Below are 25,614 nucleotides of genomic sequence, written 5' to 3' on the forward strand. Positions count from 1 at the left end.
CACTGAGATTATATTAAAACTTTGAAAATTACTCAAGGGTTGTATTTCAACCAATGTGTTTGGATGCTACCCCAATCCTCCTCCAGACCTGAATTGATTCCTTTTCTCTATGCTCTTAGAGACTTTTGTGTTGACCTCTTCCTAGCACTTCTTTTTTTAATTATGGTAAGAGCATTTAAAATTTATTCTTTTAACAATTCTTTAAGTAAATAATACAGTACTGTCAATTACAGGCACAGTGTTGTACAGCAGATCTCAGAACTCAATCATCTGGCGTAATTGAAACTATGTCTGTTGAAAAGCTATTGTCTATTTCCCCCTTCCCTTAGACCCTGACAAACACCATTCCACACTATGCTTCTCTGACTTTGGCTATTTGAGATACTTCATGTAAGTTGAAACATGGAGTGTTTGTCCTTCTGTAACTGGTTTAATTCATTTAGCATAATGTCCCCAATGTTTATGTTGCCACATATTGCAAGATGTCCTTCTTTTTCAAACCTGAATAATATTCCATCATGTGTATCTACCACGTTTTTTTTATCCATTCATCTGTTGATGAACATTTAGGTTGTTTCTACATCTTGGCTATTGTGAATAATGCTGTAATGAACATGGGAATGCTCATGTCTCTTTGAAATCCTGATTAAGTAAATTTCTAGAAGTGGAGTTGTTGGATTATATTACAGATCTACTTAAAACAGTATGTTATTAGCAATAAATACAGACAAATAGACCAACAGAGTAGACTAGAGAGCCCAGAAAGAAATCCATGCATATACAGTCAATCGATCTTCAGCAAGGGTGCCAAAAATATAAAATGGAAAAAAGGATGGTCTTTTCAACAAATGGTGCTGAGAAAACTGGATATCCACATGCAAAGGAATGAAAATAAACCCTTATAACACACACAAAAATCAACTCAAAGTGGATTAAAGACTTAAATATAAGACCTGAAACTAAAAATTCTATTAAAAAACACAAGGAGACTATTTCAGGACATTGGTTTTGCCAATGATTTCATGGATACTCCTATCCATGGCTTTTAGAAATACCGGCAACAAAAGCAAAACTGAACAAGCGGGACTATTTCAAAATCAAAAGCTTCTGCAAAGCAAAGGGAACTATCAACAGAGTAAAAAGTCTTCCTAGCACTTTTTAAACTGCCTAGAATTTGTTACTTTTCTCATTTTTCCTCACACACACACACCTTGCTTGCTAAGTGAGTGACCTGGAAAACAAAACCCTACAATATTAAGGATCAAAGCTGAAGGATGATTCTTTTAGTGATTTGGCAGGGGTGGGAAGAATGGGAAGGAAGATTAGAAGGAAGAGAGAAAAAGAATTTTACATAAGCTTCCTGGGAAATTTGTCAGGATATTATTGGATATCAAGGGATTAACAACTCCTTGTTTCTTGTTGGCCGCTAGTTTGAAGAAACCAGTATAATGCTTTACAGAAAAATTTCTCTATTACGGAGAAAATGTTTCCCCAAAAGTTGATTCATTTCTCAGCCAGTCTTCATGATAGATGTTATATATAACCAATGGCATTTCTTTCTCTTTCTTTTTTTTTAAATTATATATATATATATATATATATATATATATATTTATTTTAGGATTCTATTTATGTATTTGAGAGAGAGAAAGGGAGAGAACACATGAGACAGCAAGAATGGGACAGGGAGGGGCAGAGGGAGAGGGAAAAGCCGGCTCCCTGCTGAGCAAGGAGGAGCCCAGGGCCTGAGCAATCCCAGGACCCTGGGATCATGACCTGAGATGAAAGCAGACACGTAACCAACTGAGCCACCCAGATGCCCCAACCAGGGACATTTCTATCTTAGACATGTAGACGTGGTTCTAACTTCTCTTCTTTAACCATATTCTCACAACCTCACTGCACAATAAGACTGGAGGCTGAACACACTTAAGAACCAAGAGGATTGAAACACCTTACCTGAGACAACACAAATAGAAAATTAAAGAAGAAATAATGAACAGCAGGATGTAAATGAGCACCGTGAGCATTACACCAAGAATTCCCGAATGCTGGGTTCTCACAAATACCCAGTACAGCTTTGCTGCATCAGCTACAGGAGTCTCGTCATTATGTGTAAGCCGCTGAGGAAAGAAAATACAAATGTAAGAAATAGGATGGAAATACCATTCATCGAGTTAGACGAATTTAAATACATAAAAACCATATGATACCATATTTGTTTTTAAATTAAATTCTCAAGGTACTAAAGATCACTAGATCTTCAGCTATATAAAGGAAAAGAAACAGATTGGGTTTCCATAGCTGGTTTACCAGGTTGTTGTTGTTGTTGTTGTGTGTGTGTGTGTGTGTGTTCTCATTTTCCCTATAAGCTTTTAAATGTGTATACTCTACATGTAATTCATAAAGTAAAAGCCATGTATTATTTATGTATTATTAACTTCTGAATTTAATGAGCACAAGATATAAAGAAATTAAATATGATGGTGGAAAGATCTTTTTCTCTCTAAAGCAGATTTGAGAGGAATTTAATTTGTACTATGCATAAAATAGGTAGCTTATTTTAGAAAATTATAAAAAAAGTTATCAGTCTATTTAATGTGAGCTTGAAAACCAAAGTTTACATTACGTCAATTTAACAATAAGTCCTTCTTTTAGACAAGGGACAATACATTCTATACTGAGTTAGAAATAAATATAAGGCAATGAGGTCTTTAAAAACTAATGTTTAATGTTAAGGACCTAGAACATTGACACTTGATATCTTTGACCTCTGATTTTTATAAAACATAAATGCTCTGTAATTATGACTCTTATGGTATTAGGTGAAAGTAGTATGTAATATAAATGTAAATAAAGTGTATTTTCTTCAGTGTAAGAAAGAAGGAAGAATTTCTTTAGTTTTTAAACTGACAAATAAATAAGTATAGCTTAAATGGACATATTCAGAACTAATCCATATCACATATGTACAAATAAAAACAGAAACTCAGTTTAATCCATATTTTCCTTACATCAGAATATCCTTTAACACTTGGACAATGACTCAAAGTCAGATATTCTGACTCTCAACTGATGTTTCTTTCACCGCCACACAAAAATTTCGATTTTTATATTCTGTATTTGTTAATGGGTCAACCTTGCAGAATGTGAACATCTGTAAGTGTTGTCATACGTTTCTCCTATTCTAGATCTTCCCCTTCTGCTATTTCTTAAAGGTAAAGAAACAGATGTGGTATTCACTGACAACACATACTAAAATTGATACATACATATTGCCCATAATGTAATCTAATCAGCAGATGCTAATCATTCACTTGGTCCACACACATTTTGGGAATGTCCACCATGTGTCATTAAGCTCTGAAGATAGAAGAGTGAATAAAATTAGACAAAAACCCTATGTTCTTGAGTTTACATTTAAGTTGGGGTGGAGGTGGTGGATAAACATGTAAGCAAGATTAAGTTATTAGGATGGTAGGTTAGAAGATGGCATTTTGAAGAAAAACATGAAGCAGAAAAAAGTACAGGAGGGATAGAGGTGTATTACTATATACCGTAATCAGAAAATGTATCATTTGAACAAAGACTTGAAAGATATGAGGGAACAGGTGATATGCCTACCACATGGCATTCATCACATACTGCCCATGCTTAGTCTTGTGTGTGTGATTCTCTAACTAGACTGGAAGTTCCTGCCTGGATCATGGGCAATGACTCTTACATCCTATATTGTACAGTTTATATGTATGATGCCTTAGATTTTTCAATTTTTCAATAATTTTTCAATATTCATTATTCAATAATATTTAATATTTTTCAATATTTCAATAATATTTCAGTATTTCTTTAGATATTTCAATATTTCCAATTGGTTGTCCCAACAATATTGTGAAATGAGTAAGGTATGTGTTATTATTTGTAGGTATTATTACTTTTTGGTGGTACATATGAAGAAGTTGAAGACCAACTTACCCAGCATCATATAGCTGAGAAATGGCAGAGCTGAGACCAGAACCCACTTTCCCTCACTCCAAGTCAATGCTGTTTCCATTAATCCATTATAATGTCTAATGGATTTTCAAGAATGATTTGCTGAACGAAGACACTTTTATTCTACCCTTGTTTGATCTTTGTTCTTATGTGTTATCCTTATCTGTCTACATTGAGGACAGAAATCATGCCATACTTACTCTCTTTCTTTTAAAATCCTGTGCAGAGAGTATAGTCAATAAATACATGCTGATCAATTAAAACATTCAATAGCAAATTCTTCCTCTACTTTTTATCTAGATTGAGGCTCAGGCAGAGAAAGAATTTATGAACTTGGTGGAATTGTTGTTTCATCAACAGGGGTCCAGGAATGCATTGCCAACCTCTGAGCCAGCAAACTGAGAGACTAACAAAATGTTATTAGCAACATCAACAGCCACCCATGCGTCAGCCTCAAACCATTCCATCTGCCACATCTCCTTCTGGATTGCCATTAAAAAAAAAAAAAAAAGAAAGAAAGAAAAAGAATCCAGAACAAAATGTATCAGTAAAATAAGGTAGCCTCTTTCTTGGCTAGCTGATGAGGATCAACTAAGTACAAGTGATCCCTGACTTTCTCTGCTAAAAGGAAGTGCTGAAAGAACTGTAGGTATGAACCCAGGCAAGTTGAATCTCATGAGTGACTTTCAATCTATGATAACTATGACCGCATGTGGAGTGGTAGTTCACTGAATTTAATGAGCATACAAATCAACTGGAAGGGCTGTTAAAACACAGTAGCCCCTTCTCAGAGGCTGGGCTCCTTCCCAGAGTTTTGACCCTATAGATTTGGTACAGGGTCTGAGATTTTGCATTTCAATTTGCACTGCAATTAAGTTCCCTGGTGAAACTGATGCTATTTACCCAGGGACCTCACTTTGAGAACCACCGCTTTAGAGCAGTACTTCTCAAACTTGGTGAGCTCATGTTAAAATGTGAATTTTGATTTAATTAATGGGCATGTCCATGTGTGGACTCCAAGGCTGCTGCTCTGTGGGTGACCTGCACCTTTGAAGGTTTTTTTTTTAATGACAGCAAAAGTAGATGTCATCTGCAAGAAGCCTAATGGATTCTAACCGGAGAGTCTATAATCGTGCAGATTAGGAACGAGACTTCAGCTTTTCTTTCCAAGTGGAGAAAGATATAGGTGCTCTACTCATCTTTTAGAATCCAAGTCAGCTTCCATCAGGTTACAGACCTCTGAACTGGTGCTGAGATGGCCCTGCTGGAGGCGACTTTCCTATAGATTACATCAGAGGCCCCAGAGTAAATTTATACTGCTCATTTTGTCAGCTGTCTTTGATACAGTGGCCCACTCAGCTATTAATCTCTCTAGAGGACCTGACTGGAATAAGGAAAGCCATTCCAGGAGGACTGCAGTCACTCCTATGATGAGATCTCAGAAGATGATAGAGCTGCTCATCCTCCCCAAATGGCTTCACCTGTGGGGTTGCACCGAGATTGGACTGGCACCCCATGTGCTCAATAGGCCTATCAGGCATCTGGGAGGAACTGGGAGATGCCATGGAATATGATCCCAGGGGAAAGCAAACAGCGTTCCCCTTTACACTTCCTGCTCAACCAACCTTGATCACTCGGTCCTTCCCTCGCTAACCAGAAGTCTGAGGGAAGTCAGAATCTGGACAAAACCCAGTTGGCTCCAGCACAATCTGCCTAGAACCAGAATGCAGCCTATGATGGGGGTAGGGGTGACTTAGAGATGGGGTTGAAAACACACCTATTCTGACCTGTCATCAAGGTGTGCAATGGTACTGAGACTTCAGACAGTCGTTGCTGGCTGGAATTGGAAACACGTCAGCCTTCCAAACATTGACAAACTTTCCTTGGTGCTCGGCTCTTCCTTCAACCCTCAACAGCAGGACTAGAAACTGGATATACTGGCAGGCTCCATGAGCACTGCTTTAAGTCCTTTTAATAACGCTGAATGGTCTGCATGGTTCCAGACTCAACTATCACATTTGTCTGTAGGTTCTGAGCATTTCTAGCAGAGGTAATGCTACTAGAAATAAACAGAATCCTCACTCAAAGCCTAACAGGTCATTAATGGACTCAGTGCATCTGGGCCCCCAGTCTTGTTGAGAACACCCCCAGGAACCCTGAGCAAACAAAAGGAAAGGGAGAGTAAGGAGCCTAGAACCTTGTGGCAGTGCGATCTGGTACACGAACCAACATCTCTGGCATCACGTAGGTATCTGTTACAGATACCTACGCAGAATCTCAGCCCCCTCAGCTGCTGACTCAGAATTTGTATTTTAATAAGATCCCCAGGGGAGGAATAAACCCAGAAAAGTGGGAGAAGCCCCACTGTGGCAGAGTGCAGCCTGAGAAGTAGAAATGAAACAATGACTGGGTTTGCCCCTCCTCACTGCGACCACAGCACCGGGGGGGCCTGATCTCACCAATCACTCTGAACAGCGATTCGTCTTCAGTTCTACAAGTGCATTTCAAACACTGTTAATGAGGAGAGTCCATCAGAAGGCCTCACCTCTGTGATCTATTTGGCACAATGGATACAGTCTCGACACATATAAACCAATTGCAGAACTTTTCTTTTTCTTCTAGAAAGGACAAATACACCAGTTATGGAATAGTATTTGATCAATTAAGGTAATTTTATAAATGACTGTTTGATCACATTGATGTATTTATAGTATCCATCTGCTCTCTTGCTTAGAGCTATGTTTCATAGCCAGCTCTACGGTATAAAAATGTAGTTAAAATTCAGATTTCCTTTCATTTCGTGAGCATGATGAAAGTCAAAATAAGTGCCTATGGAGTAAGTTTTTAAATTTCATTTATTACTTAGAATTGTTTAAATCTCTACTTTTTTTGAGTCTATTTATTACAGAACAGTATTAAATCAAAGAAAATAAGTAACCTAACCAATTGAAGGAACTACTGTATGATTCCTTTTTAAATAAAGTTTGGCTATGAAAATCTTTATTACTAAAAAGAGTCACCAACAAAAAGTTACCAAATAAAACTTCTCTGTAATAATTGTGAAAATGCACAAATTAGTTTGAATGTGATTGCCAACATTATTTCCTGCTTATTCTGCAAATGTTCATTTAAGACTGTTAAAAACAGTTCAGTTGATTATAATAGACATCCATCATTTTTATGATGAGGAAAAACTTAATAACTTCAATTTAAGATAAATATTGACATTTTCATGATTACTGGAACTTCCGACATCAACCGATTCATGCACTAAAGCTAAATTTTATGTCAAGAACTCATATCCCGATTATTTTACTTGACTTACCCCCAGGGCAGTATCCACTATAAACACTGCCAGTGGGTCTAGAACTGTCCATAGTCCCATGGTAATGATTAACTTTGACAAGATGTCAGGGCAGGAGGCAAACAGTAGCTGACAGCCCCATCTGATCAGAACCAAAGGAAGTACCACTGTATTCAGCACTAAAGGTCCCACCACAACCATGAGCAACTCTTCTCTGATTTGAAGTGAGGAAGTTGGGTAGCAAAGCTCCACCGTGAAAGGGGAAAAATGGAATCTGTGGGAAAACAAAGCAACCACGTCTGTGTAAACAAGAGAAACTACACAAGACGCCAGGTATACAAAATAATTTTTAGTTTATATGCTTTCTTTTTTTCATATAGAAAAATTGACACTTAATATTACCCCCAAATTGGGTGTTAGAAGGTTTCATCTTTTCCCAACCCCATAGGACCACCACAAGAGCTCCCCTTCCAGTAGAAGGCAAATTCTATCTTGGCCATTGTTCTTATGTCATAGGCAACCATAGAAAGAAAAATAATTCTACCCACTGAGCAGAGCATTCTCTAAGAACTGCCCTGCAGATAATACACACTCACAGGTAGGCAGTGTGGAATGCAAAATATACCAGTGGACATAGTAATGAGTCAACCTCTATCTGAAACCAGAAATGTAAACCAGTTTAATCATTCTTTCGAGTCTTAATATACCTGATGAATTTTGAGTGATTCCCCTAGATAGATCCTCAAATACAGAACAACAATGCTCTGCTATGAGTAAAAATATCCTATCCCTTAGCTGTTTGAAAAGGGACAACTTGACACAACCTAATAACTGAAGGGTCAAATCCAAGGTGAGCCCACTCATTCAGGCAGCCTTGACCCAGGTGTTGCTACCCTTTTTCTATGGCCAAGTGAGATCTCATTCTGCTCTAAGATTTCCCTCCCCTCTATTTCAGCCACAGTCATTCTGCTCACACACCCTCTTTCCCGGCTCTCTACTAAAAAAGAGTTCTTCATTTTATCCACTCCTTGACCTATGCTTTGGAGGAAGTTTTATGCGTTGTTCTTATGCTTTTGAATGTCAAATGAAGTAATGTGTGTACGTTTCACAGCAGAGGACCCAACACAGAACAGTAGGAGAAGAAATGCTCCTAGTCACTGTGGTTACTGTCATGTCTCATAACTCCAGTGTGACATGAAGCTAATGTAGGATTCGAGCCTGCAGATCTAGACAATAGCCAACAAAATACCCTATCTTATCTTAGGTCTTCTGATGCTTAAGAAATCAGATAAACTGGGCTGCCAAGACATTTTTCTTGCAGTCCCATTTTATTAACAACCAATAAAAATAGAGCTTTCCTTTTTTTTTTTTAATTGTAGAAGTAAAAGAGCATTACCAAAAACAACTAGCTCAAGCATATGACATTTGTCCTTTCTGCTTTGGAATCCCTCACCAGAAGAAAGAAAAAAGAGAGAGAGCAAGAAAAAAAAGGGGGGGTGTAGAAAGGAAGAAATATATCCATTTAAAAATTCTCTCTAGGAGATATGGTAATTTAGTATATGTAAATGTGCATATTCCAGGTCATTTATATATTTGTGATTTAATTTCAAAGCATAGTCAAAAACTCTATGTGTGTATGTATAAAATACACACATACTCTTTTTCACAGTGGCTTAAAGTTGTTTGTGATCTTCTTAATTGAAAATACACACACATCTTTATTTTTATCTGCAACATCTACATTTGAGAAAATGAATTTTACTTCTACTGATTTCTATCTGTTTGTCTATGTACAGTGTCTATGGAATCAGGTTTGTGGAGAGATAACCTGCAAAGTGTTGTCTTTTTCCAGAGTATAATGGCCCAGAAAGCTGTCTGGGCTTGAGTTTAGTAATTGTTTGAATTCAATCATTTTGCAGAAGAAGCAATCTTTGCCTCCCTCAGCATAGGTGATAAATCACACTTACATTACTTCTAAAATACCTTCAGCCCGAGTCACTCTGATAAAATCAAAACAGAATAAAATACAGTTGCTAAATTCCTTTTTGGGTTCTGCTCAGAGGGTAGAACATACTTGAATCTGCTAAATTTTAGAGAAATATTGATGTGCCTGATACGTGTTGTCTATACAGGCCCATAAGATGAGACTATGACTGTAATCGACCTTCTTGCTCTTAGGTAAAGACATTTTTGTCTCTTCAAATCATACCCACATTTTAGGTCTTTGGGTAAATGGACTGAGAGGAGTTTTGCACTTTCATTTGGCCGATCAAGATGAAAACGCATCCCTTTGACTTGTAGGGGAAAGCACTCACTTTGTAACAGGAGTGGAAATGGCCCGGAGGAACAGCCACTGGCTAAGATAATGCAGGTAGAGCCTCAGGAACCAGAGGGAAGCCATCAGCAGAATGATGTACCAGAAGCCCTGGCTTCTCCACTGAGCTAGCTGAAGCTCCGAAAATACAGACACCAGCACGAAATGCAGATGCTTGAGGAGTCCCCCAGGTCCAGTACCACGGGCAGCGGAAGAACAGCTACAAACACAGCGATAATGAATTTGGAGCTTAAGGTACATGCCCAGCAGTAAAATAGTGTGAAACCATAATAAAGACATTGTGAAAGTGAAATGGAATGAAATTATTTCTTAAATACTTGGACTCAGATTACTTGAGCTTCTGTTTGCTATAATGGAAGACTAAGAGGGGCCGTGGAGATGGGTATCAAGAGGGCACAGATTGCGTGGAGCACTGGGTGTTACACACAAACAATGAACCGTGGAACACTGCATCAAAAACTAATGATGTACTGTATGGTGACTAACATATCGTAATAAAAAAATAAATTAAATAAAAGTGGAACCATGGAAAGAAGCATGTAAACAGAAATGGAAAACAAAATCAAAATGAGGTATCTCCTCACATCAGTCAGGAAGGTGACTGTCCAAAAGAGAAAAAAGAAAAAAGAAATAAAAGAAAGTCAGAAGATAACAAGTGTTGAGGAGGGTATGGAAAAATAGGAACTCTTGTACATTCCTGGTAGGAATGTAAATTGGTGTGATTGTTTCGGGACACCATATGGCTGGTTCTCAAGAAATTAAAAATAGAGCTACTGTGGGGTGCCTGCATGGTTCGGTTGGTTGAACGTCCAACTCTTGATCTCAGCTCAGGTCATAATCTCAGGGTCGTTGGATCTAGCACCATGTTAGGCTCAGTGTTGGTCATGGAGCTGCTTGAGATTCTCACTCTTCCTCTCCCTGTACCCTCCCTCCCATTTATGTTCTCCCTCTCTCTAAAAATAATAAAATTAAATAATAAAATAAAAGTAGAACTACCATATGATCCAGCAATACTCTTTCTGGGTATAGATTCAAAAGAATTCAAAGCAGAATCTCAAACAGATATTTGTACACCTCTGTTCATAACAGCATCATTCACAAGAACCAAGAGGTAGAAGCCACCTAACTGTCCATCAAATGAAATGTCATTCAGCCTTAAAAAGGCAGGAACTGCTGACACCTGCCATGACGTACATGAACCTAGAGGACATTATGCTAAATGAATTAAACCAGTGAGATAGAGACAAATCCTTTATGATTCCACGTATATATAGTAGCTGGAGTAGTCAGATTCACGAAGATAGAAGGTAGAATGAATTTTACCAGGGTCAGAGTGGGGAGGGTCTTAATGGTATAAGGTTTCCATTGTGCAAGGTGAAAAAGTTGTGGAGATTGGTTGCATGATGATGTACATGTAATTAACATTGCTGAGCTGTATTTTTAAAAGTGGTTAAGATGATAAATTTTATGTTATGTGTAGTTTACAATAAGACATTGTAAGAGAAATATGGAAATGAATTATTATAAGTAATAAACTTATTTTAAAAAATCTTTAAAATCCATTATATATTCCTGTTTATCTCACCTACCCACAACGACCTTTATTAAAATTAGATTTTGTTATTTGTATATGCCTTGTTAAAAGTTAACTATTTTTAAAAATGAGTTATTAATATAGGAGTTATTAATGTCATTAATTATTAATGAACTATTAATTAATAATGAGTTATTAATATGCCATTGGACGTATGCAAATGAGAATTTGAAACTTTGACGTTCTCTTATTCCTTAATATAATACTGACATTCTGTTGAAACTAAACATAAAATAATTACATCCAGGGTATTCTGATTTCAATCAGGTTTCCTCTCTCTGTTTGGTATTGGGATCAAGAGATGTTTTCAAAGTTTCTAAAATTAGAGTTTTTGCAGGAAAGAAGATGAAGAAGTATCTGAAAATAAGGTAGAGGCATGGGGAGCCAGTGTGGCTCAAATGGTTAAGTGTCTGCCTTTTGCTTAGGTCATAATCTCTAGGTCCTGTGATCAAGCCCCACATTGGGCTCTCAGCTCAGTGGGGAGTCTGCCTCTCCCTCTCCCTCGGCCTTTCCCCTGCAGGGAATATACAATAGAGTTTCCATAGCTTAGTGACTACAAGTATAAGCTCTGGACTCTGTCTACATAGAAGTCCTTTCAATGTCTTCGTTTGCTCATATTGGAAAGGGGGTATGCTAACAGTACCCACACCCCAGGGTCAGTATGATGACTAAGAGGCATGAAAGACTCTGAACACTGCAAAACCTGCACCTCCATCACAAAATAACAAATACTCAATCCACTGCTTTACCCTCTTCCCATATTTACCTGAACTACTTTGAAATAGGCTGGCCTTCCATCAAGCCCAAGAAATGTAGGAGACGATGTGATTCCTTTTATTTTTAAAGAGATATAAACAGGATATGCATATGTTGCTTCACTGAAATAGTAAATATCATCAGTGTATACCATCACCAGCTTAACAAAATGTCAGTTTTGTTACATCACTGATCAATCTTTATAATAACTAGGCTCCAAGTCCTGTGCTAGCGTGTCTGATTCTATTCTAGAAAAATATTCTAGAGTAATTCAGTAAATTTCTCAACCAGAAATGGTCCTGATTAAAAGCATCTTTCCAAAGGAGAAGCTAGTATGATAGGAGGTATCTCAGCAGCAGTTGAGGCAGTGTGAGAACATAACAGAAATGAAATTCATAGATTCAAAAGATTGTATATACAAAAGCTTATCTCTCTCTGAAGACTAAATATAATGATAATTGATCTGTGAAAAGGAGAAGATAAATAATAGAAACAAGAGTCTTTGCAGAAATAAAATTAAAAAACAATAACAACTAAGAGGAGCCTGGGAGGCTCAGTCCGTTAAGCATCTGCTCAGGTGATGATCTCAGGGTCCCGGGATCGAGTCCCACATCAGGATCCCTGCTCAGTGGGGAGTCTGCTTCTCCCTCTCCCTCTGCCTGCCTCTCTGCCTACTTGTGTTCTCTGTCAAATAAATAAATAAAATCTTAAAAAAAAATGCTGATAACAACAGAAAGTAAAAGAAAACCCATATTTCCCTTAGAATTCCAATCCATGACTTTAGCCTTTTGGTCTGTGCAGGACTCATGAGGCACTGAACTTGACGCTGACAATTCCCTTTTGTTGTTCTTGTGTGTATTTTCCCATGAAGGTGTGGAGCATCATCCAAGCCATCGACGTGCAGTCTGTACTGAGCCTGCTTTTCAATTATACAAACAAGGAACAACTAAACAGGAAACAAACCCCTGAGAGGTTTTGGTTTCCCAATGGTAATAGGGTCCTCATAGAAGGATTCCAGAATACCTTACTACATTTATCATCATGGGAAATGAAACCCAGAATTTTCTACACTGCTAAAGCAAATATTCTGTGCATGCTGCTCTTCAGTTAATTATTCTGTTGCTATTGTGCCTCTTCAAAGAGAAGAGAAAATCAAATACAGATTTGGCATTGTGTGGTTTGCAAAAACCCAGAAAATCTCAGATGATGCAAAACAGAAGAGACAGTAGCTTATTTGACCTTTGGAAATTTCCACTGTTCTTTTCATTGATATAAATGACTAAGCAATTTAAATGTTTATGCACAGAGCCCACTATAAAGTCATAATTTTTTCATTAGTTTCACTGATAAATATTTCCCACCCACATTCAGATACACATATTTGTTGGTGGGGCGCTTGCGTTAGGGCAAAGAACACTAAAATGTCACCATGAATCACTTACATCGAATTCAAAATAATTACTTTGTACCTAGTGAAACAAATCAGTATTTGTTCTTATTTGTTTGTTTAACAGTGATACCTATAGTATCTGGATCCCGATAATTAGAAAAGACCTGGAATCAATCATTTAGAGTCTGAAAAATTATATACTGCGAAGTTAGAAATTAATACAGGACTTAGCTGATGTTAGATGATGGCAAATAAAAGTAAGTATCAATAAGCTTGTTGGGTGAAGAGAACTTGTCAAAGAGTACATGCGACGGGGATAGTCCTTTTCTTTTAATCATTTTGAATTTGTACCTGAACTCCAGATGGGTACAGATAGAGAATTACAGCCACAATTATGCCTCCATATATTGTTCTTGAAATATATTTCATTCAAAAGAAAATTCTGCATCCATGTTTCGAAATTTTCTTGAAAGCAAGCATCTCTTTTATTCCTGTCTACATGTAAGGCACATTATAAAAAACCAGTGCCATTGTACACTCTCTTGATCCACATTTCAACTGTTCTTTCCTTCCTCTGTAATCTTTCTTGGTTATGTACAAAGAGTATGACCATCAAAAGGATAATAAATGGCCTCTGCCACTGGGGTGTGTAATACGTATAGTGGGAATTGATTTGTTGGTTATGAAGGAAGCCATAGAGCACACAGATCACTGCAAAATCACATTGAGGCCAGCAGCTACTCCTCAGTTCATGCAGGCGACTCCTCTATCGCTCACGGGGTGAGCTGCCAGAGGCTGAGAAGAATGGTCAGGTCATCCAGTATTCAGCTATTAAATGAAACCTATTTCTCTGAACTTCAGCCACATTTCATATGACACACATATATCCCCCTTCCATGCCCAGTCCTTATAGAGACCCGATATCAAACAAGATTTCTATGATCCATCAGGGTAATAAAAAAAAAAAAAAAAAAAAAAAAAAAAGACGGAAATTGCTTTGGGGAAAAAAAAAAAAAAAAAGCATGGAATGCATTCTTAAACTCTCTTCGACTGTGAACAGAAGTCCTTAGGGATTTGTAGACAGCCAAAACCCATCACTCATCAGCTGTGCATAATAATCCTTTTAAAAGACACTATGGATAAATGGCACTAAAATTTTCCATATTCCCTTCTTCTGCTATACCTAGCCTTAGTCTAAATGTAGCATTTTTTAAAGCAAGTTATTTTTTTTTATTTTTTATTTTTTTATTTTCATGTAGTTCTTTTATTTGAGTATTTCTCATTTCTCTTTTCCTCATGTTCCATTTATCAAGTTTTGGAACATGGAATCCTCAGTGACTGTGAGTCTTTTCCTAAGGCTTAGTGGTCAGCATTTCAGGGAGTCATTCTAATACATGGATAGGTCATACCGTGTTAATGGTGGAGAAAGCCTCATCATAGTCCCTCAGACTTTTTCAGAAGCTAAGCAAACTAAAGCATCAGGAAGTTAAGCGATTTGCCCAAGTTGACACGACTGGAAAGAGTTTTCTAACTCCTGTCTGCTGACTTGCCATGAGGAACTCTCCATCACTTTAGCAATAGAAGAAACTCTAGACTGTCTGAAAGTGAGCCCCTTTATTTGAAACCTGAAAGAAAGAAAGGGTTCTTCCTTCGTGGAAGTTGGTTTAACGGGACACAACTCACTCGTTCACCAGATCATTATTCTATGAACGTATATGTCAGGCCCTGTGATGACATAGTAGGCAGGATAACCACCCCCCCTCCAATCCCCAATATGTCCATACCTAATCCCTGTAACAGGTGATTATGTGAAATTATATGGCAAAGGGGAATTAAGGTAGCAGAATGGAATTAAGTTTACTAATCAGTTGAGTTTAAATAAAGAGAATATTAAGGATAATTTGGATGGGCCCAAGAAATTCATAAGGGTTCTTAAAAAGTGAAATTGAGAAGCAGAAGACACAAGGCGACAACCAGAAGGAGAACCAGAAGAATGGCAGTGTGAGAAAGACTTGGCCCAAATTCATTGGCTTTACAGATGGAAGAAAGGATCCAGGAGGCAAGGGAGAAGGCCAGCGACTAGGAGCCGGAACAAGCAAGGAAACATTCTCCCTGGAATAAAATGTAGTTCTGCTGTTACCTAATTTTAGCCCAGTGAGACCCACTGCAGACTTCTGACCTCCAGAACTGCAAAATAGTAAACTTGTGTTGCTTAAGCCACAAGCTTGTGGTAGTGTGGGAAAGCAGCAATAGAATGCTAATATACATGGGCTCTGGATTTTCACAGATGAGCAACATTGTCACTCACCCACAGAAATGCCATTCTGTTGGTAGAGACAGATGAGTGAAAAGACAAATAAAATCTGGGGATAAAATCCAGAGTGGGAAGTGTTACAGTGACATCCAGAATGCTATGGGAGAAACCAGGATGGACACCTATCTCAGACTGGGTTACAGAAGACTTCCCTCCTGAGACTTGTGATCTAAAGAGAAATTAGACAAATGAGAGGAGAGGGAACACGGGAAAGCATGGAGAGCATGCCATCACATACGCCATTTTCCAAAGAATAGAGTTCCATTTCTAAAACGGAAAATAAGTTGAATTGGGTGGAGAACGACCAAATAGGTGAAGAAAGTTACAGCAGGAGAAGGAGTCAGCTTGTGGGAGGCCTAGCCAGTGGGTGCCATACTGAGGTGTCTGGTCCCCATCCTGCCACTCTCAGTAGCCCCTGGAGTATTTCAGAGGGAAGGGTATGGCAGGTGGGGGGTTTCCATGTTTTAGAAATACTGCTCTGACTGTAGGGGGGAAATAATAGGGTCCAGTCCAAAGGGTTCTGAGAATGAGTTACTGCTTAGATGATGACCAACTAGTATTGCTCAACTATGAGTAGAAGTGTAGAGCTTTAAGAAGGATGGCATGGCTGTTCTTTGTTGTCATGATAACAGGAAGGGTGGCAAAGACACCAAGCTTCCTGAAATGTGCTTGAGAGTCTCAAATGATGAAGATCCCTATCACCCCCTATATGAGTTCCCTAGGGCTGCTATAACTACAAAATGGGTGATTAAATAATGACAGAAATGGGGATGCCTAGGTGGCTCAGTCGGTTACTCCTCTGCCTTCAGCTCAGGTCATGATCCCGGGATCCCGGAATCGAGTCCAACGTCTGGCTTCTTGCTCAGTGGAGAGTCTACTTCTCCCTCTGCCTGCTGCTCCCTCTACTTGTGCTCTCGCTCTCTCTCTCTCTGACAAGTAATAAAAATCCTTAAAATTTTTTTTTTTTTTAAATTACAGAAATGTATTCTCTCATAGTTCTGGACTGAAAGTTTTAAATCATAGTGTTGGCAGGGCCATGCTTTCTCTGTAGTTTCCAGCGATGGTCAGGGGTCGGTGGGTGGAGGAGGAAAGATTGGGTGGAGGAGGAAAGATTCTCCTTGCCTCTTCCAGCTTCTGGCGGCCTTAAGCATTCCTTGACTAGTGACAGCAATAATCCAATCTTTACCTCAACTTTTCCATGGCTCTCTTCTCTTCATTTGTCTGTGTCTTTACAAATAGAGACACCAGCCATATTGGATTAAGGGCCCACTCTACTCCAATATGACCTCAACTTAGCTTACATTTGCAATGACCCTGTTTCTAGATAAGACCACGTTTTGAGGTACTGAGGCCTACAACTTCAACATATTGTGTGAGGGAATACTATTCTACCATTAACACCCCCAAATGCCAACAGCATCCTTATAGGGGAAAAGAGAATTGGGAGAGGCGGCGGGATAAACAGGAGTATCTGAGAGGTATTTAGCCAAAGTGAATAGGACTTGCAGACTGCTTCAATATGGGGTCTCCAAGAAAAGAATAAAAAATGGTTCCAAGGTTTCTGGCTCAGGTAGCTCATCCAAAGAGTGAATGAACATATTAGGAAAAAAGCATTTGTTGAGGAAGAGGGAAAATTAAGGACAACAATAAGCTCATATTGACCTGCATATGGAAATGTTCAAGGTAAATCTAAGAGAATTTGACCAATAATCTGTTGTCCTGACGGAAATGGGGTTCAAGACATATCAGAACTGGAAAACAGTTTGAAGTCACCAACATGGTAATCAGAAGTCATTCGAATAGTTGAAACCTATTGTCAATATGCAGCATGTGGAAATGATGTGAAAACTGAAAAAAAAAATTATACAAATGCTAGTCCCTAGGATTAATATAAACATTCTCTTTGAATGGAATCACCTATCATGACCTTGAACATCATAAACTCAAGCACTCGTTGAAGAGATTCTTTTCCCATATGCTGGTTTACAGCTGCAAACCCACTTAGTGTAGACAAAGCCTTCCTCCTTCATTCACTTCCCTGAAAAGTAGTTAATGGAAAAGAGTGGTTAAGTAAGTGAGAATTTTTGGCACAGACAGTAATAACTAAGGTAATAATAGCAGCTCTTCTGTACTGAACACACTATGTAATATGTGTATATTATATTTAATTTACAGGTCCACTTTGGAGGGCAGGTGTTTTTATGTACAGATGAGGAAATAAGACACGAGAAAGTTCATAATCTTTGCTTCAGATCATACAGCTATTAAGAAACAGAACAAGACAAGCATCTAGATTTGAAGCTAATGTTAGTCTGATACCAAAACCTGTGTATTTCCACGATTCATGTGGGTGAGTACATGTCGGCTGATAGGGTTGGTAGGAAAGAGATTCACAACCCACTTACATGTGCCCAGAAGTTAAAGTGCAACTCAGTGAAGCTGCAATCTGATACTAATATTAATGTGTTGGTGAGACTCTTAACTCCATAGAGGCAGGAACTGCCTTGACTTTTAAAGAATTTTTTTAAGGTTTTATTTATTCGTTTAACAGAGAGGGAGAGTACAAGCAGGAAGACAGCCCGCAGAGTGGGAGGGAGAAGCAAGCTCTCTGCTGAGCCAGGAGCCAGATGCAGAGTGGGAGGGAGAAGCAAGCTCTCTGCTGAGCCAGGAGCCAGATGTGGGATTCGATTCCAGGACTCTGGGATCACAACCTGAGCCAAAGGCAGCTGCTTAACAAACTGAGTCACCCAGGTGTTCCAGGAACTGTCTTGTCTTACTCATTGCTATCTCCCTATACCCTAGAACTACACACTGTGTATAGTAAGTGCTTAGAAATAAGTATTTGTGGGGTGACTGGGTAGCTCAGTGCGTTTAGCCTCTGCCTTCAGCTCAGGTCATTATCTCAGGGTCTGGGGATCAAGCTCCGCATGGGGCTGAGGGGAGATCTCTGCACAGCAGGGGGCCTGCTTTCCCCTCCCTCTCTGTCGGCCTTTCTGCCTACTTGTGATCTCTGTCTCTCTCCGTCAAATAAATAAATAGAAATCTCTAAAAAAGAAAAGAAAAAAAAAGAAACAAGTATTTGTAAAATGAATACATTTTTTAAACATGGAGTTTTCTAAATGGTTTAGGTAAAAACCATGATCTGCTTCAGTCAGTTGGCCTGTACCCTTAATTTAACATTTTATACAATCCACTGCAACCTAATTGTTAGGTGCTTAAGAAATCAGAAAATCAGGGTGTCTAGTTGAGTCAGTCATGAAAAACAAAGTATCAATAAGCTTGTTGGGTGAAGAGAACTTGTCAAAGAGTACATGCGACGGGGATAGTCCTTTTCTTTTAATCATTTTGAATTTGTACCTGAACTCCAGATGGGTACAGATAGAGAATTACAGCCACAATTATGCCTCCATATATTGTTCTTGAAATATATTTCATTCAAAAGAAAATTCTGCATCCATGTTTCGAAATTTTCTTGAAAGCAAGCATCTCTTTTATTCCTGTCTACATGTAAGGCACATTATAAAAAACCAGTGCCATTGTACCCTCTCTTGATCCACATTTCAACTGTTCTTTCCTTCCTCTGTAATCTTTCTTGGTTATGTACAAAGAGTATGACCATCAAAAGGATAATAGTCACCCAATTCAACTTATTTTCTGTTTTAGAAATGGAACTCTATTCTTTGGAAAATGGCATATGTGATGGCATGCTCTCCATGCTTTCCCGTGTTCCCCTCCTCTCATTTGTCTAATTTCTCTTTAGATCACAAGTCTCAGGAGCGAAGTCTTCTGTAGCCCAGTCTGAGATAGGTGTCCATCCTGGTTTCTCCTGCCTACTATGTCAAAGTGTCTGTCTTTGGCTCAAGTCATGATCCCAGGGTCCTGGAATCGAGTCTGGCATTGGGCTCCTTGCTCAGTGTAGAGCCTGCTTCTCCCTCTGCCTGCCACTCCCGCTGCTGTGTTCTCTCTCTCTCTCTCTCTGTCAGATGAATAAATAAAAACTTAAAAAAAAATTAGAAAACCAGCATTAAAACTTTCTACATGGCAGCTGAGCAAAAGCTTACAAATTCGTAGGAGTATATTATTAAATGATTTGGCTGATAGGGACTCTTGGGCAAGTTCACTATGATACCACGTTTAAAAGAAAATGAAGTCAAATAAGCCAAGATATGGGAACAGTTATTTGGAAAGAGAGGGGAGCTGGGGAGATATATGAAATGAGTGAAAGGCATCCAGACATATAAACTTACAGCTATAAAATAAATAAGTCGTGGGGATGTAACGAATAGCATGGTGACCACAGTTAAAATATCGTAATGCATATTTGAAAGTTGTCAAGAGAGTCAATATTAAAAGTGTCTATCACAAGAGAAAAAAAAAGATAACTTTGTATGGCAGTAGAACAAGACTTACTGTGCTGATCGCTTTACAATATACACGAATATCAAAGCATCATGTTGTATACCTAAAACTAATATAATGTTATGTGTCAATTATACCTCAATTAAAATATGAGTTTCTACAATACTATTATCATATGCCGATTATTGGATTGATACATATAGCTGACAAATGATACCAGTATCAGTGTAATTTTTTTTAAGCAAAGTTATTAAAATGTTCAAATCTGCTATTGGTTTGCCATTGTTTCAAGCATTTAGAAAAATGCTTTCACAAAAGTATCTGTATTCTACAGATTTCACCAAAATGTTCTGGTTAAAATTGTTCTCCATTCTTTCAACTTTTACAAAATTTTATGAAAAGGAGAACTTCACGCGTTTATCTCGATGTTAGCATGTTTAAACTAGATTTTCCCCCCTAAAATTGTGTCTCTTTGGCCAATGTGGGTATTAGACTTTTAATATAATACATGGCACTTTTAACACATTTAATTCAATTTATAACAAATGCCTCTAATTAAGTTAAAAGATCTTTGAAAATTGCTAAATCTTAGGGGTGATATTACCACTACTGACATTGAAATAATTGATCATTCCCACTGAGGCACAAAAGAATGAATGTTCTAATGAGAAAACAGGGATTGAAGTATGTTGAAGAAGTCCAAAGAGACTCGCAAACTCTTGAGGCTGTTATTTCCAGTGATGGTCTCGGAATGAGAGAGGGGCCGGGAGGAGGGCAGGCACAGACAACAGGCAGCCCAGAGCATAAGACGACAATGAAAGCAAATTTCAAAAACAAAGTCACCACTTGGAGCAAAGGTGAAGAAGGACTGTTTGTCTAAAATACTATCTCTTATTCAATATGTGTGTGTTTCTGTTTTATGTCCACTTTTGCCATTTACAAATAACATTTTCCTTAATAGTCTGTGCTAATAAATACCGGATGTGATATTTTTCCAAGAGAAAAACACTTAGAGCCAGGAATGAGTAAATACGGTAATAAGGCTATGGGAAAGCTAAGGAGAGCTAGCCTAGCGTGCCTGGCCAAACACCCCCACCACAGCAGGGAGCAGACACATAGGAATTCAACTAAAGGTTTTATTGCCCGGTTCCTTCTGGCTTTAGGAAGTCACTTACCTTTGCAGCTAATATGTTAGTTAAGAAGGAGGACATCACCTTGCTGGGGTTTACCTGGTCTAATTAGTTAAATGTTTACATTTCTTTTTTTTTTTAATTTTTATTTATTTCACAGAGAGAGAAATCACAAGTAGACAGAAGTAGGCAAAGAGGCAGGCAGAGAGACAGAGAGAGATAGAGAAACAGGCTCCCTGCTGAGCAGGGAAACTGATGTGGGGTTTGATCCCAGGACCCTGAGATCATGACCTGAGCCCAAGGCAGAGGTTTAACCCACTGAGACACCCAGGTGCCCCTAAAATGTTTAAATTTCTAACTGAAAATAGCTAAATGCTTTATGCATATGGAAGTCTTATTAATAACTGCAATGACAATGTAAAATCAGTTAGCTTTGAAAACAATCCCATTAACGAGCTGCATGATAACGCACAAACAAGTGCCATAAGAAAAAAAAAAAAATCACAGCTTAACCATAACCATAAGGAGGCTTCAGGACTCGTCAGGCTACCTGTCAGTGTGGGATGGACAGAAGCAGATCCGCATACAGGCTGGGAGCACAGAGCTCCGTTTAAATCTTAGCTCTTCTATTTACAAGTCTTGTATTTTGTGAATTATCTAATCTCTGGGTCTCAGATGCTTCCTCTAAAAATAGGAGTTTGTCGGGACGCCTGGGTGGCTCAGTTGGTTGGACAACTGCCTTCGGCTCAGGTCATGATCCCGGTGTCCTGGGATCGAGTCCCGCATCAGGCTCCCAGCTCCATGGGGAGTCTGCTTTACTCTCTGACCTTCTCCTCGCTCATGCTCTCTCTGTCTCTCTCTCAAATAAATAAAATCTTAAAAAATAATAATAATATTTAAAAAAATAAATAAATAAATAAAAATAGGAGTTTGTCATGTCTACATCTTTGAGTTATGAGGATTAAATGCGAAAAAATGTCAGATTCCCAGCAAGGTGCTTGCCACTTTTTAAAAGTAAGATTTTATTTATTTAGGGGCATCCGGGTGTCTCAGTCGGTTAAGCGTCTGCCTTCAGTTCAGGTCGTGATCCCGGTATCCCAAAATTGAGTCCCACAGCGGGCTCTGCACTCAGCACAGAGTCTGCTTCTCCCTCTCCCTCTGCCCCACTCATGGTCTCTCCCTCTCTCTCTCTCCTTCTCTCCCTCTTTAAATAAAATCTCTTAAAGATTTTACTTATTTATTTGAGAGAGAGTGAGAGAGAGAGCAGGTCAGGGAGGAATGGGAGAAGCAGACTCACGCTGAGCTGGGAAACCTCCTGGGGACTAGAGCCCAGGATGCTGAGATCCTGACCTGAGCCAAAGACAGACACTTAACTGACTGAGCCACCTATGCACCCCACCACTGATGCTTGCCACTTTTAAAGGATTGTTATATGATACAAAGACAGAAAATCACTCAAGACCAAGAAAGACATTTTAAATCACAAAATTGGCTTCTAATTTCAACTCCACTATAGGAGGCTATGGAAAAACATATTCCAAAGGAAGGAATTCCACTATGATTCTACCAACGGCATGTGTAGGTGACTCAGACACTTAAATTGAAAAGCAAAAGATACAGCTTTGGATCCTCTTCTTTACGTCTTTCCTAAAACCGTAGTTTGGAGAGTGTGTGCTAGATAAATAGGGGTTTGGTGTTTTTTTGTTGTTGTTTGGTTGTTTTTTGTTTTGTTTTGTTTTGTTTTGTTTTGCAGTAAGAAGTCCATAAATAGAAATGCAAACTAACTTATTGACAATACTAGGTAGACTGAAAATAGGAAAGAAAGAATATTCTCTCAGTGTATAGAAGAGGTTAAACAAAACCTTGATAAATTACTATCACGTGTAAGAGCACTAAAACACACTCAGATTTTGTTGTGGGATTGAGTTTAATTTTGCCATTTTTAGCAAAATGTGAGCACACGGCAAATACACTGTGAGTCTCATATCATCTCACCCCAACATGATGGTCTAATTCAGATAAAAATCAAGTAGTTGAATGAAGACAAAGATGAAGACAAATTAGGAAAAAGTAATGACCAGATGTTGACAAGAAGTCTGAGGGTGCATCACTACCCTTTTGTCTGATGTCTGGAGCAATTGGTAGCTCTTACAAGTGTTCAAGATTGTGTTGAATTGAATTGAATTGAATTGAATTGAATTGAATTGAAAAAAGCACATAGCATATTAAATGAGCTTTATTTAACAGTATATCATAACATAGATATTTGATATATAATGTCAAAAGGAAATTTATGGCATAGTTTTAAAACTATGAATTTTTATAATCAGATGGAACAGGGAGTGAGAATCCACTCTTTCACAACATATCTGTGTGAACCTAAGTACTCAATCTCTCTAAAATAATGCCTATAAGATACCCATATTTATAATACTTATTCCAAAGGTTAGTAAAGAAATCTAAAGAGAGTATGTAATATTTGTTTCATCATAGTGCCCAATTAATATTAATCAACACAATTATTTATTTTATCATCATAAATAATAGTATTTTCTAAATAAATAATAATGAAAATAACCTGAATTTCACTCTCTTCTCCTTGATTGCCTACAAGGAAGTATTCTTGTTGTAGAAATAAAATTGTAATCCTTCCAATTATGTCAAGAGAAGTTTTAGCAATTATTAAGCCATACCTTCTTTTATTTATTTATTTTTTTAAGTTAACATATAATGTTTTATTTGCCTCAGGGGTACAGGTCCATGAATCATCAGGCTTATACATTTCACAGCACATGCCCTATCCAATATCCACCACCCAGCCACCCTATCCTTCCCTACCCCCCCAGCAACCCTCAGTTTGTTTCCTGAGATTAAGAGTCTCTTAAGGTTTTTCTCCCTCCTGATCCCTTTTTGTTTCATTTTCTTCCCTACCTCCTACAATCCCCCACCCTGCCTCTCAAAATCCTCATATCAGAGAGACCATACGATAATTGTTTTTCTCTGAATGACTTATTTTGTTCAGCATAATACCCTCTAATTCCATCCACATCATTGCAAATAGCAAGATTTTGTTTCTTTTGATGGCTGCATAGTATTCCATTGTATATATATACCACATCTTCTTTATTCATTCATCTGTTGATGGACATCTAGGTCCTTTCCATAGTTTGGCTATTGTGGATATGGCTGCTATAAACATTCGGGTGTTCATGCCTCTTTGAATCACTATATTTGTATCTTTAGGGTAAATATTTAGTAGTGCAATTGCTGGGTCATAGGGTAGCTCTGTTTTCAACTTTTTGAGGAACCTTCATGATGTTTTCCAGAGTGGCTTGCATTCCCACCAACAGCATAGGAGGGGTTCTCTTTCTCTGCATCCTCACCAACATCTGTTGTTTCCTGACTTATTAATTTTAGCCATTCTAACTGGTGTGAGATGGTATCTTATTGTGGTTTTGATTTGTGTTTTCCTGATGCCAAGTGATGTGGAGCACTTTTTCATGTGTCTGTTGGCCATCTGGCTGTCTTCTTTGCAGAAATGTCTGTTCATGTCCTCTGCCCATTTCCTGATTGGATTATTTGTTCTTTGGATGTTGAGTTTGATAAATTCTTTATAGATTTTGGATACTAGCCTGTTATCTGATATATCATTTGCAAATATCTTCTCCCATTCTGTTGGTTCTCTTTTGATTTTGTTGACTGTTTTCTTTGTTATGCAAAGCTTTTGATCTTGACAAAGTCCCAGTAGTTCATTTTTGCCCTTGCTTCCCTTGCCTTTGGTGATGTTTCTGAAAAGAAGTTGCTGTGGCTGAGTTTGAAAAGGTTGCTGCCTGTGTTCTCCTCAAGGATTTTGATGGATTCCTGTCTCACATTGAGGTCTTTCATCCATCTTGAGTCTGTTTTTATGTGTGGTATAAAGAAATGGTCCAGTTTCATTCTCCTACATGTGGCCGTCCAATTTTCCCAGCACCATTTGTTGAAGAGACTGTCTTTTTTCCATTGGACTTCTTTCCTGCTTTGTCAAAGATTAACTGACCATAAAGTTGAGGGTCTATTTCTGGGCTCTCTATTCTGTTCCATTGATCTATCTGTCTGTTTTTGTGCCAGTACCATACTGTCTTGATGATTACAGCTTTGTAATAGAGTTTAACGTCTGGAATTGTGATGCCACCAACTTTGGCTTTCCTTTTCAACATTCCTCCAGCTATTCGGGGTCTTTTCTGGTTCCATATAAATTTTAGGATTGTTTGTTCCATTTCTTTGAAAAAAAAAAAAAAAACGATGGTATTTTGATAGGGATTGCATTAAATGCTTAGATTGCTTTAGGTATCATAGACATTTTCATAATATTTGTTCTTCCAATCCATGAGAATGGAACGTTTTCCATTTCTTTGTGTCTTCCTCAATTTCTTTTATGAGTACTTTATAGTTTTCTGAGT

The 25,614-nt window shown here is 38.2% G+C and overlaps 1 protein-coding gene across 1 annotated transcript in view; it reads right to left on the reverse strand.

Moving 5' to 3' along the window:
* LOC131834722 (uncharacterized) overlaps window positions 1-25,614 on the reverse strand; it is a 224,048-nt gene that overhangs the window by 75,995 nt on the left and 122,439 nt on the right. Inside the window, exons 8-10 of the mRNA XM_059179359.1 lie at window positions 9,613-9,831; window positions 7,319-7,571; window positions 1,960-2,123 (exon numbers count right to left, since the gene is read on the reverse strand). Of these exons, the coding sequence (XP_059035342.1) occupies window positions 1,960-2,123; window positions 7,319-7,571; window positions 9,613-9,831 (636 nt within the window). The remainder of the gene's footprint in view (window positions 1-1,959; window positions 2,124-7,318; window positions 7,572-9,612; window positions 9,832-25,614) is intronic.

This window comes from Mustela lutreola, chromosome 6 (genome assembly GCF_030435805.1).
Source record: "Mustela lutreola isolate mMusLut2 chromosome 6, mMusLut2.pri, whole genome shotgun sequence".
NCBI classification, from domain to species: domain Eukaryota; kingdom Metazoa; phylum Chordata; class Mammalia; order Carnivora; family Mustelidae; genus Mustela; species Mustela lutreola.